Here is a 14159-nt window from a genome sequence, read left to right on the forward strand (position 1 = left end):
AAAGAATACAACTTTTATTAAACCATATTCTGTTATAATAAATCTTACAATTTTAAATTTTTTCTACCATGCCAAAGCTGAATTTATATGTAAATTTCCAGAGTCACATGAGCTTTCAGAAATTATAGTAATATGTTGATTTCATGTGTAAACTTTCTTATTATCAATGTTAAAAATCATGAGAACCATTATTTATTTTTTAAGGTTAAAAAAATCTATCTTTAAACTAGAGCTGCACAATACTGGACAAATTTGACATTGCAATATTTTTTTCTCTGCTATTAATATTACGATATAAATAATATTTCACCGGATAAATTTAATAGCTCTATTTGGAAAGTCATTCATTTAGCTTTAATGAGATTATTTTGTAGGGGAGTGAAATATAAATATATATTATTTGTAAGTTAGTAGTATATATATATTAAACTACAGCCATAAACACAATTTTTATTATGTTCTTTTAAATTCGCTATTGTGTTTTAACTTGTTTGGTCGATGATTGTTTTTAGTAATGTTTAATTTGTTTTAGTCTGCTGATGCTTATTGTAAGGCGACCTTGGGTGTCTAGAAAGGCACCATTTACAAATAAAATGAATTATTATTATTATAAATATTAAGGTCACACTTTATTTTGATGGTCCATTTGTTGAATTTAGGTTACATTGCATCTACATGCCAACTAATTCTCATTAGAATATAAGTAGACTGTTAGGCTGGGACTTGGTGGCGCAGTGGGTAGCATGTTTGCCTCACAGAAAGAAGGTCGCTGGTTTGAGCCTCGGCTGCGTCAGTTGGCGTTTCTGTATGGAGTTGCATGTTCTCCCCGTGTTCATGTGGGTTTCCTCCGGGTGCTCCGGTTTCCCCCACAATTCCAAAGACATGCAGTGCAGTTGAATTGGATATGCAAAATTTGACCGTAGTGTATGAGTGTGTGTGTGTGTGGTTGTTGAATGAAGTTGTATGGGAATTGCGGCCAGAAGGGCATCCGCTGCATAAAACATATGCTGGATAAGTTTGCGGTTCAATCCGCTGTGGCGACCCCAGTTTAATAAAGGGACTAAGCAGAAAAGAAAATTAATGGATGAATGTTAGGTTGGGGTAAGGGTTGAGGTTAGGGTTGGGTTAGTGTAAATTGACATGTACTTGCAGTATCAACAGAAATTGAGCAGACAGCCTACCAATACTCAAATTGACCATCAAAATAATGTGTTACCAATATTAAAGTGAAATAAACACTGCTTTATGGTTTCAGAAATTGAATAATCAAATGTAAAATAACATTTCATAGTCTTCATCATTTAACTTTTTTTATGCACTATTAAAATGCCTTAAACCTTCTTAAAATGCTTACTAAGCCAAAGGTCTCTATACACTTAGCAGATGATAAAAATTCACTCTAGTATGATTAAATTCTGCAGTGTCTCCACAAATCTCATGTGTTTTGACCTGTGATTTCTGGTCAAATATAATCCCAAAAATAGGTTCTAACATATGTGATGTGACTATTGTGGATGCACATATTGCAATATTGATGTTCAAACGATATATTGTGCGGCCCTAAAGTTCCTTTAGTAGTTTGTGTGCTCTTTCCAATACACCAAGCCACACATGCCTTATTATTTATTTTATATTGTTTAATAAAACTCTAAGATTTGGTTTGAGCAATTTTTACATTTGCTAAGATGGTGTTGACACTTTCATTTCTGTCATTTCAGGGTTCAGAGTCATGTAATAAAAGCAAACTCAGTGCCAAAACTCTACATGCAGTGTTGCTTCTGCTATGCAGTGTGATGCTGCCTTTGTGCACAGTGTGAATACTGCAACCTGTTTACATGGCCACCAGAATGAATATGTGCTGTTTACATGCCACAAATGTAAGATTTCTGACAGGAAAATAACAACACATTTAGATTTTTCCCTGAATAACCTTCAGCAGATCCTGAGAGCTGAAAACAGAGATGCAGGTGGAGAAAGCGAGACTAGATAGGAGAACGGGGGGGCTTGGTGTTGGAGAGACAAATGCAAGGTTCAAAAAAGAGGGAATAGGAAGGAGGAGGAGAAGAAATGAGGAGTTATTCAAGGGGCTAGATAAAGCAGTGAACAGAAAGAAAAAGCTTTTTCAGCAAGTAAGCCTGAATTATGCATGCCTTTTTCATTCAACGGCACAGGGGGATGAAAATGAATAGTGCTGCACATTGGTGTGCGTGTGTTCGCTCTGATGACTCATCTATCTGCTTTCTGCACATAAAAATGAGTCTAGCTGTATCCATGGAGACAGCTGATAATCGACCCTAAAGCCTTGCCATCCTGGTTTCTCAATAAAGCCTCACTGAAGAGCAAAAGGGCACAATGATGAAATAGAGTAGAACAGTCAAAACAAAATAAAAATATAAATCTCAAATGAATACTATAAATTGAGAAATGGCCTGAGGGTAAAAGGTGATGTCAGTGCCAGACGGATGACTAATGTAGTGAAAAGCCATATGGTCAAATCTGATCATGTGACTGGGAAGGACAGCATTTAACCCTTTGTGCATTGTTCAAATTTACTACCCTTTCGTTATGTTGGTGGCCATTTTTTCCCTATTGACTTAATTATAATGACATTTTTATATTGTAAGGCCATGACACTACACAATCAGGCATTCTTGATTGTTGGTGGTCTCCCCTGCAATTTGTAATTTTCACTGTTGATCATCAATTGGCACCATTAAACTTTTAGATACGCTTGTGTAAAAACTTTTCTGCTTTTATATGGAGTATTTTACGTTCCCCTCCAGAATGTACTATGGGGTTATGTGTGTGCGTTTGTTTGTATGTGGGTGTGTCATTTTACGTGTGTGTTACAGGTACAAACGGTTTTGGAGAATCAGCATTTCGTACTGATGACTTTGGATGCTGACGCTGGGATTGCACCACCAATCGCTGGTCGGTGTAGCGTTTAAAAAGCCTTTGACTTGATTCTCTGTGAGGACAGTCACTGATTTATCATTTGGTGGTTAATGCTGTCTAAAATCTATTGAGATTGCAATGTGTTTGCTCTTGAACTCCTTTAGTTAACTGATACTTTTTGAGTAATATCTCAGAGAGGGTGTAGAAATAAGCAAGTTGCGTGATATATGAGAAATATCACATTCACGTCAGAACAGAACCATTACTACTTCCCCAACGTCAATTTAGAGCTGGTATTTGAATGATTATCAAGCGTAATGTCTAAAGCGATGACAAAACAGGTGATTTTGCTGTCATTTCAAGATTATAAAGCTAAAAGACATAAAATGCCATCAGTCTAATGCCATCTCCCAGTATTTCTCAGTTGCAATCGGGAGATCACAATGCTACTATGGTATAAATACAGCACTACAACATACAAAAGGAAGGGATTGACTGAGAAAGTAATTTGCTGTTAAATAATGATTTGATCAGTTGTTTTTCTCTTAGGGTTTATTATGCTGTCTCTGTTGCCATCTTGTGGATAGACCATCAACCGTCTTTGGTCTGCTCAAGGACAGGCTAATAGTCCAACGTGCTATCTCTCAGATACAAATATTTTAAAATAGGCACTATCCTTATAAATAAACTGCATAGTTGTACTCTAAACAACTACATTCTCGCCTAAAAAGCTTCAAAAGTACATTATGTAGACTAACAGCAGCAAAATTTGTCAAACTGTAAAGTGACCTCTGCTTGTCGTTGTATGTAGGTGGAGTAATATACAAGGGTGAAGGATTAAGAGTCTGGTCGAGTGCTGTTACTGGCAGAATATCGCACAGAAGTTTGATATGTTGAAGATGTTTCTTTTCATGTTTTTCCTTTGATATTAGTTTAGTTTGTTTAATACAGTTAGCACGTTTTGCTATATTTATTTCTTTGATTTAAGCACCTTCAGCAACCTCCTCTCCAACAGGTAAATTCTCATTTATTCATTTTACTATTTCATGTACTATATTTTCACTTGTTTTCAATGATAGTATAGGCAATAAATAAGCAATTGCAGTGATATTTGGTTTTCAGTTATTCTTAGTCGATCTATTGGTCACACATACTAAATCATTGTTTGTCAAAATACCCTTAGCTTATTATTAACATCTAAAGGACGTAACAGAGTAAAACAGCATATTATTGCATGCATAAATACACTTACTATGTTTACTATGTTTAAAATGAGGTGCTTATTTAGATTTTTTTTGACATTTTAAAGTAAATACGTAAAGTTCTCTCACACGCATAAACTCTCTCACACACTATACACCAATTAAAAGCCAGAAACTTGTACCTCTTCCCAACACGGAAAATCACCAACAATCAAGAATGCATAGTTATATGGTTTTATGGCAACTCAATCAAAAAATGTCATTGTAATGGAAATCAATGGGGTAAAAACAGCCACCAACATGATAAAAGGGTGGTAAATTTTCCACTAGCATATTGTTGAGTTTTTAAAAAATTTCAAAGCATTTTCACAAAATAAGATGTCACCAAAAATCATTTTAGTTGCTAAACACGGAGCAATTGTGGCCAAATTAATTCTTAAAATCACCTCAGTGAATAAAATCATCCACAACAGCACACACACGAGTTAAAAGCTCAAAGTTACTGAGAACAATGACTGTGAATCTATTAAAACTATTCATTAACTGTTGAGTTTACTATGTAATTTCTTTCCTTTTGCATCTTCTTCCAAATGGAGTTAACATTGACACAACATCGTATATAAAGCCAACAAATAGAATGAAATGGTCAGTATGTGAATAAACAAGTACATAATCAATTAGGCAGGCAATGCAGTAAAATTTATTGTGTGCATCACAACCTCATTAACTCTTTATATCAATTATCTCTTACAAATAAAACTTAGCATTTTGACAACTCGAAAAATAAAACCTCTGCTTATTTTAGATATTATTCTAGATCAATATTTATTAAAGGTGTATGTATACAAGTATTATTTTCTATAATATTTTAGACTGAAATTATACTCTGTATTAATAATGTTTGTTGATATATATAAACAAGATCCACTTCTCATATATATATATATATGGGGGGGTCGTTTTGTTTATTGGAAAGAAATTTTTAAATATGCTGTGACCACTTACATGTAAATTGAAAAAAAAATCATATTTTTTAAATTAAAGGTCCTCTGAATTGCCCTGACGTTTCTTAGTATGACTGTTTGATTAAATGTGAAGAATAAGTGACCGCTTCAGTCCAAATCTTGTAGGTGCGGGGCACTGCACATATTACAGAGCATCTGATTGGTCAGATGATCTGATGAGAAGTTTAAATGCACAATGATGTCATAAAAAAGTCACTGATCCATATTGGAAATGCTTATTTCTTCTAAATGCAATTTATCTTTGTTTTTTGAAGTATAATTGCTAAAAGATAACCTTAAAGGGCACCTATGACGCACATATTAACATGTCTCCATAGTACTGCAAATAATCATGTCCACAAAACAGGATTTGCAAAGAAACTAGGATTAAAATATCTTTTCCAACTGTCTTTAATCTAACTGCACTTCAAGAAGTAGCAAGTGGTACACTTTGTATTTTTATAGCATTTTAAACTATACTTTTTGACCGTTGTGTACACAAGTATAAATGAGGACTCTTAAATCACACAACAGGAAAATCAAAAACATTCACTGCTGACATCCATACAGACATACTGACATCCATACAGCAGCATATTGACTTATATAGTGGACATACTGTCACATTTGCGGCGAGTATACGAGAAAAACAGCACAAAGTGTGTATTCATTTGTGTTTGTTTGTGCGCGCACCTACTTAATTTTCATTTAGAGGCACAGGTGCAAAAAAACATCTACAATTCCCTCTGACCTAAATAATTGACATTTTCAACAGGGTATAATAAATGATCTGACCTCACCTGAAACTTCACAGACACATTCTGGAGACACAAAAATTTTTATTTTACATCTTGTAAAAAGGCCAAAATTGGAACCCTTTTAAGACCAATATATTAATACTAAAATTCCCCAAAACTTTAGAAGGCATGAATAATACATGCCATCAGTTTAATATGCTAGTGAGGCAAGTCTATGGTACTATTATACTGCAACATCAAGAGCTGTCTCTGTTAGGACAGCTATGATACGCATCATGATTTGTGCTTGCGCGATGCAGAAATCCTAATTTAGAGGAAAAATTGCCATGTCACAGACAAATCTGTACGCCTTGTGCTATGAGCCATGAAGGCTGAGAAATGCTGAGCACCGGAAGTGAGTCACGAAGACACAAACCGACAGGATCGGGGAGGGCTTGATAATGAGTATGCACCGAGTCTGATGATTATGAAGATTAAGACGTAACCCCCATTCCACGTGCGACACAAGCCTACTTCTGTCCTCTACATGCCCAGATGACTAAGGAAAGAAATTGACCGAGTTCTTTCAGCAAGCACATGACTGGAATGTTAATAGATTCTGCTAATACTGCAGAGATGTGTGCTTGTTTTTACTAGCATGCGCATACCTCTGAAGAGCCTCCAGTAGCTGTTTTAGTGCAGTGGAGAGTCTTTGTAGGCATGACAGAGCTTCCTGAGGTGGGGGTGAGGTAGATCGCAGACTGGGCTCAGTGGTTCCTGGAGTATAGTGGAGTGCTGAGAACAAAGATGAACTGAAAAGAGAGAAAAAAAAGACTCTGTAATGCATTGAAGTTTCTTTTTGATAAGAGTCAGTATATTCCAAACAGAACCTGATCAAGATTTATTATCAGGTTCATATTTAAGCAGAGCATGTAACCTGCATTTAATATAAAAATACTGTATTTTTGGGGTTATTGACGGAAGTCATGATTGCTTTAAAATTCAATTAAAAACACAGTAATGTTGTAAAACAAATGACATTAAAATAACTTTTTAAAATGTCATTTATTTTTATGATAGCAAATCTGAATTTTCGACATCATTACACTTCAGTGATGGGATACTTCAAACATTATTCTAATATGCTAATGTGTTGCTAATATTATTCATATCATCAAACAAAAAGGTTTTGAGTGATTTTCCCCTGATTTGTATTGAATAGAAAGTTCAGAAGAACAGTATTTATTTAAAACACAAATAAATGTTTTACTACAGTGCAAAAAGACATCTTACTGTCACTAAATTGCATGTTGAGAAATACACTTTCATCATTTGTAACTGCCTCTCTCACCTTATCTGACACACGTTGTTCCAGATGCTCTCAAACAACGCCCAAACCTCCTGATGGGATGTGGAAGGAGGTAAAGCTACATCATCCTCTATTTCCGCCATCAGAGAGTCCTCATTATCAGCTTCGCCGCTTTCTAATAGAGCTTTTGGAGACTGACACACAGAGAGAAATCATGATGAGTAATCAGAATGTAACAATTACTCACAGTCATGTTGTAATGAAGCTTACCTGTAATCTTTGCTGTAGTGTATGAAGTGTAGAAAGAGCATGGGCTACGTGACCGCTGTACTGAGATCTGCCAGACAGTGCAGACAGCAGCTCTTTAGCCAAACTCACAGCACTAAGAATAGATGTGTGCTCTACAGACCTGTCTAAGAACAGATAGAACATAACAAAATTGAGATTAGACAGAAAGTTAGACGCACCAATAGATCCATTGATGAAAAAATAAAACTTGGACAAGACATGGATTGATTGATTGATTAAATGATGGAGAGACAGAAGAATAAACAAAGTACAACAGAATAACAGACAGACAGATAAATAGGATGCTTTAAAGTGATTAGTTGACTGTACTTAAAGTGAGTAAATGAACTGCATAATTATAAAAATTAAGGCAAATTAATTCCAAGTTAAAATGGGTTAAATAATGGCGAGTTCAGACTGCATATTAATAAAAAAAATAATAATTATAATAATAATACATTATTTATAATGCACTTTTCTAAGACCCAAAGAGCTACAACAACAGAGAAATCAAACATGCCATAAAATACAAATACAAAAGCTCTAAAATAAAACCACAGAATAATCAAAAATCTAAAAATGCAGTCTTAAAAAGATGAGTTTTTAGCATCTTCTTAAAACTAGCTAGTGTGGAAGCATTTCTTACAGGTTATGGAGAACATTCCATAACCTGGGAGCAGCTACAGAGAAGGCTCTCTCCCCCATTGATTTCAGTCTACAGGGTGGCTGTTGAAGGGTGAGTGCATCAGCAGACCGCAGGGAACGAGAAGGTGTGTACTGAGAGACAATGTCACAGATATAGGAAAGAGGGGTACCATGTAGAGCTTTATATGCAAGTGTGAGTTTTTTTTTAATGATATGGGACTGAACTGGGAGCCAATGCAAGCTATAAAGCACACCAGTAATGTGCTGCCGTGGTGGAGTGCATGTGAGAATGCGTGCTGGTGAGTTTTGAATATACTGTAGCCGTTTAATTAATTTAGCAGGTAAACCAACAAAAAGTGCATTACAGTGGTCAATCCTGGAAGTGACAAATGCATGAATGAGTCTGGTTGATTTTAGCCCAGATTTTGACTCGCCAACAGGTTTTGAGAAATCGCATACAAATGCCTGAAATCACATGCAAATTTTAATGACAATGAGTTAAATATTATAAGTTTAGATAATAAATTATACAGTGTAAAACAACAGAGTCACTTTATTCCCTCTATATTCTACTGGGTGTGGTTATGATCTTTTTTAATGATCTCCTCTATTTCTGGAGTCGGGCTGCACTGACGGCCTGTGGTCACTGCTGAAGAGAGGAAGGGAGGAGAGGAGCTTATAAAGACAGGAGTGGGCAGAAAACAAAGGGTCACAAGCATGTTCACAGCTCGAAGGGAGAGAGAGACACATATATAAAAGGTCATCGCCTCTTGGGCATATCATTAGCCCACTGATACAAAAGAGCACACAAAACGAGAGAAAGACACTCCTTCAACACTCCCACCCTACAACACGTAAAGTGCAGTAAATCACATTTAGGCAAGAACAGGAGGCCCCTGGTATTTTTCCACCCCTCCGCTCCTGCACAGACTCCCTCTTCCTCCCCTCTGTCGGGCTGGGCTCATGGCCAAAGGCAGCAGAGAAGAAAGGCACAGTCATACTCCTGCTGCAGTGATTGGCAGAATGAGGTCAAACTCATAACTACACACACACCACTTGAGGACAGATTGTGCACCAATGTGGATCCAAACCACAAACTCTGAGGTGCGCATACACACACAAACACCAATTAAGTTTGTGTTTAGTGGAAACTCGAAATGACATAAAGAGGAACTGATGGACTGAAGCAGCCGGAAGGAAGCAAGCAGTGCAGCCCAAATATGCTTTATGTTACTTCTCACATAAATATTAGGTATTAAATATTTGCTTATGTGAAAAAAAAACATATTTATTAACTATAGTCAATATATATTGTTCTATATATTGTTTAAACCCTGTTTCAGTTTCTTTTTTGTTAAACACAAAAAAAAGATGTTTTGAAGAATGCTGGAAACAGATAACCATTGACTGCCATAGTAGAATACACTATCAAACATTTAATGATAGTGGAACAGAATATGATTATTATTATTTTTTTTATTATCTGTATGAAATGTGCTATATACACTCATCGGCCACTTTATTAGGTACACCTGTCCAACTGCGCGTTAATGCAAATTTCAAATTAGCCAATCACATGGCAGCAACTCAATGCATTTAGGCATGTAGACATGGTCAAGAAAATCTGTTGCAGTTCAAACCGAGCATCAGAATGGGGAAAAAAGGTGATTTAAGTGACTTTAAACGTGGCATGGTTGTTGGTGCCAGAAGGTCTGGTCTGAGTATTTCACCAATTGAGCACTGTATTAACGCTACAGCCTACCCAAGTATTGTTGCTGACCATGTCCATCCCTTTATGACCACAGTGAACCCATCTTCTGATGGCTACTTTAAGGCAGTCCTGAAGGCAAAAGGTGGGTCCAACCTGGTACTAGTGAGGTGTACTTAATAAAGTGGCTGGTGAGTGTAAATAAACTTGACTTGACTTGTTCAGAATTCCCCAACAGAATATAAATTCTACAATTAGACTTAGCAGAATTATAAAATTGTACTAAACATTGGAATTAAAACAAATCTACAGTATTCTGATTTACAGTATTTAAAATATTAGTTTATTTTAACCACCAAAACAAAGGGATAATCTGGAGAACAAGCTTCCTGTCACACAATGATGTATGCAAGGATACAATTACACACGTGAATTTGTTTGTATACGAGAGACAGCTACCAATTATTTTATGTATCACAGTTTTATGAACCACCGTCTCAGCTAAAAACTCTAAGGTGCACTTAACAATATCTGAAAAACACTTTTGACCACAGGCTTGGATCAAGTCCCAAAACACACTTGCAGTAAATCAGCTCAAATTCGCTTTAATGTTCTACTGCAGAAAATGAGTCACCTACATCTTGGATGGCCTGAGGGCGAGTAAATTACCAGCATTAATTAACTACCCATTTAAGTGAACTTGATGGATTATACACACCTGAACAGAGACAGTCACTGAGCATTTCCACACAGCTGAGCAGGCTTCTATTGATAATGAGTCCGAAGACGGCGATCCAGTGCTTCTTAAAACACTTCAGCAGCCCCTCCAGACTCCAGGGAGGCTTCACATACACTATCTGCATGCACAAATGCAAGGACACAGAGGACTTTGCAGAAGATCATCAAATACAATAAGAGCCCTGAATCCTACTCAAGATATGACTAATGTATTAAGATGAATGCAGAGCAGTTTTTAATATAAGCTTCATATAAGATTAATGAACTATCATTGGGTGCAGAAATACCTCAATCCACAGGTCTCCATAGGCTGCTTTCATCTCCTCCGTTAGTACCTCAGAGAGCGCCGCCTGAAGGGAGGACTCCAGCAAAGACACATACTCGATCAAATCTTGTTCATCCACCACAATGCTATTGCTGTTGTCTTGCGATCCTTGCTTCTCTGCTTCGTTCACACAGAAGGGTGGCAACAAAACGGCTTTACATTTAAGTCAGGATGTTTCAGTTTTATTGACAAATGTTGAATTTTAGACCAAGTAAACATTGTAAACATTAGCACTTTTATTTCAGTATTTAAAAAAAAAAAAAAATCTATAGCTTTTATTGTGTACCTGTGCAATGTAATCTTGTTCTGCAATGTATATTTTGTGATGTTTTAAATTACAATGACAGGAAATTTGAATCTTGCTCTGGTTCAATTTTGTTTGGTTGTTCACATCATTTATTAATATATTATATTAATATTATAAAACCATTATCAAATTGCATTGTGAACTGAAAATCATACAAATTTTGATGCGACTCTGCATATCTAAACTACACTGGGTTGAGGACTACGTATGGAAGTGGCTCAAATCCAACGCTAATAATTCAGGAGGGCTAATAATTCTTACTTCAACTGTATATATACAGTTATTTTCCCCATTGTAAATAAGTAAAGGGAAATAAATAAAATAAAAATATAAAACAAACTTTGCTTTAATGATAGTTCTTCATTGTGAGAAAAAAAAAACTTTAATTATAGCAACAAAAGTCCTTAAGTCAAGAGCAGTGAGTGATTTTGACCTTTTGTTGTTTGATTAATAATAAAACAGTCAGCAGCAGGACTATTGTGTGCGTTACATCAATGAATAATGCGCATCTCATGCTGCAAAAGTTACATTACAGTACATGCTTTTAGTAATTTTGCATGTAAAACTGAGCTTTGCAGAGCAACAAATGTGTACAACTAGAAAGGGAACGGTATATGATGCAATAATCATTTTATCTCAATTATGTTTTTCATAATCGTTAGAAGCGAAAATTAAAAGCTTTACATATACTGGATCAGTATTTTTGAGCTATTTTCTGAGGCATTTGGGATGGTAGTAGAGCCATCACCATTTCTCACGTTGTTCAGGGTGGCCCCTGAGAATGCCCCTCTCACATTAAGACAAATTAAAATGCTATGGCTAAAAGACTGAAATTGTTTAAATGGAAAGACCCTGTTCCACCAACGAAGTGATGTCGCATCTTATGTTGGAGAAAATAAAGCATGCTATCAAAGGGTCTGTTGAGACAATTTATAAGGTCTGGCAACCTTTTTTTTAATTCTTTTGAGGGAAATGGACACACAACATGACAATATAAATATATATTTATATATATATTTTTATATATTTAAATATATATTTTCATGTCATGTTTTCATCTTTTAATTTTCCTGTTGACATTTGATTATACATTGTTCCCAGATCTGGTGTTTGGCTCTGTATAATGTAAAAAATAAAATAAATAAATAAATAAAAAGCAAAAAAAAAAAAAAAAAAAAAGGGATAAAATTCTTTTTTAAATTTAGGTTTTGCATTTTTAATATGACTCCTTATACAATAGACTGTGTCCATTACTACATTATGTTTGATATGTTAATGTAGGCATTATGGTAAAAGCCAAAAATGGTACCACTATGTACATATTTTTTTCTTCTAATCATGGCCTATTCTTGGTGCTATACATTTTGACCTCTAAAATTCATTTTGGCTGTATTTTGGCTAAGAAATATCTAAGATGTTTCTTTATTTATAATATTTCTTACATTTATATGATGAGAATATTCCTACAAAGAGTTTAGCAAGTTTTAAATAAACAATGTTACTTGTTTAGTTGTTGTTTAGTTAAACATATATGCATATTTACAACAAATGAAGCAATAACAATAAAAATGACAACCCAAATATCTGTACCATACCTTTCTCTACCGGTCCAGCTGGGGACATCACAGCAGGGCGAGCACAGATGTATTGTTGATCTGGTTCAAAGATTTTGGATGTGGTTCCCTCTGCCTCAATTACCAAGTCTGCCTTACTATAGGCCTTAACCCCACTGAGCAGAGCCTTGCTGCACAAGTTCTTATCATTGCTACAAAAAGAAAGCAGGGAGACAGAAAGAGAGAACATTCATTTAAACAGAAGGAAGTCATGTCCTCTTCAGAGTGACACTAATGGCTGAAATAGAATGCAGAACTAAATCATATTAAATTCATTCATAAAGCAAACACATGGCCATTTCATAAGCTACGTCAAATAACAAGACAGATCAAACATATGGGAATGTCCTTAACATATGGAGCAGACATGCCTAGATGTGGAACAGAAATATGATTGAGCATATGTACTCACGTGCAAAGAACTAGAGCTCCCTCTGGGTACAGAGCTTGGTACTGCAGACAGCACTGCAGGACTCTATCATCATTATTAACAACACCAGGTCCACCTATGAGAGAGATGAAACCAAAGACAAAATCATAAAACTATAACATACAGAGGAGCATGCCAGATCAGGAGAACTGAAACTGTAGTCAAATATCTAAAAGTCATAATGTTTGATTTTAGATATGCTCATTTGACTACGCCATATGAGCAATTAAGTTTATCTAGATTTCATTCATTCATTCATTCATTTTCTTTTTGGCTAAGTCTCTTTAATAATCTGGGGTCGCCACAGTGGAATGAACCACCAACTAATCCAGCATATGTTTTTACACAGCAGATGCCCTTCCAGCTGCAACACATCACTGGCAAACATCCACACATACTCACTCACACACATACACTAAGGACAATTTAGCTTACTCAATTCAGCTATAGCTCATATCTTTGGACTGTGGGGGAAACCGGACCACCCGGAGGAAACCCACGCGAACACGGGGAGAACATGTTGTATGTCTAGGTGTCGGGGGTGAGGTGTCTGAATAACACAGCTTAGTAACTGGCTGAGGTTGTTATACAAAAAAGCTGAGGACCGGGTGGGGGGAAAGGGGTTTCCTGAAAAAATAACAAAATGGGAGGGTAGCGGGAGATGGGTCTGAAATATGGGAGACTCCTGGGAAAAACGGTAGCGTTGGCAGGTATGCTAAAATGTCCCTCACTTCACCCTGCAACAGTATTTTTAAAATGTATTACTAAACAATAATTATTTAAAAACGACTTATGATTTATGGCACATTGTAAATTCAATTTATTTCTTTAAGTATGAAAAAGAGTCTGCAATGCAATCCAATCATGTTTTTAAGTCAGTTAATCTTGTCAGTTCTTTGGATGCAAGTAACCAAAAAAAACATTTGTAATATATGTTGATTTTATTTTAATAATATGA

General features: G+C 35.8%; 1 protein-coding gene across 15 annotated transcripts in view; it reads right to left on the bottom strand.

Annotated features, from left to right (window-relative positions):
* swt1 (SWT1 RNA endoribonuclease homolog) overlaps positions 1–14159 on the bottom strand; it is a 68833-nt gene that overhangs the window by 14015 nt on the left and 40659 nt on the right. For 9 of the 15 annotated variants that reach the window (XM_073933516.1, XM_073933515.1, XM_068215667.2 and 6 more), the window contains 7 exons: positions 13184–13277; positions 12754–12923; positions 10814–10971; positions 10507–10645; positions 7418–7560; positions 7190–7341; positions 6507–6650 (listed from right to left, as the gene is read on the bottom strand). In XM_073933516.1, coding sequence (XP_073789617.1) covers positions 6507–6650; positions 7190–7341; positions 7418–7560; positions 10507–10645; positions 10814–10971; positions 12754–12923; positions 13184–13277 — 1000 coding nt within the window. The remainder of the gene's footprint in view (positions 1–6506; positions 6651–7189; positions 7342–7417; positions 7561–10506; positions 10646–10813; positions 10972–12753; positions 12924–13183; positions 13278–14159) is intronic. The other 6 variants (XM_073933522.1, XM_073933517.1, XM_073933523.1 and 3 more) reach the window with 1 other exon arrangement.

The sequence above is a fragment of the Danio rerio genome, chromosome 20 (genome assembly GCF_049306965.1).
Source record: "Danio rerio strain Tuebingen ecotype United States chromosome 20, GRCz12tu, whole genome shotgun sequence".
Taxonomy (NCBI): domain Eukaryota; kingdom Metazoa; phylum Chordata; class Actinopteri; order Cypriniformes; family Danionidae; genus Danio; species Danio rerio.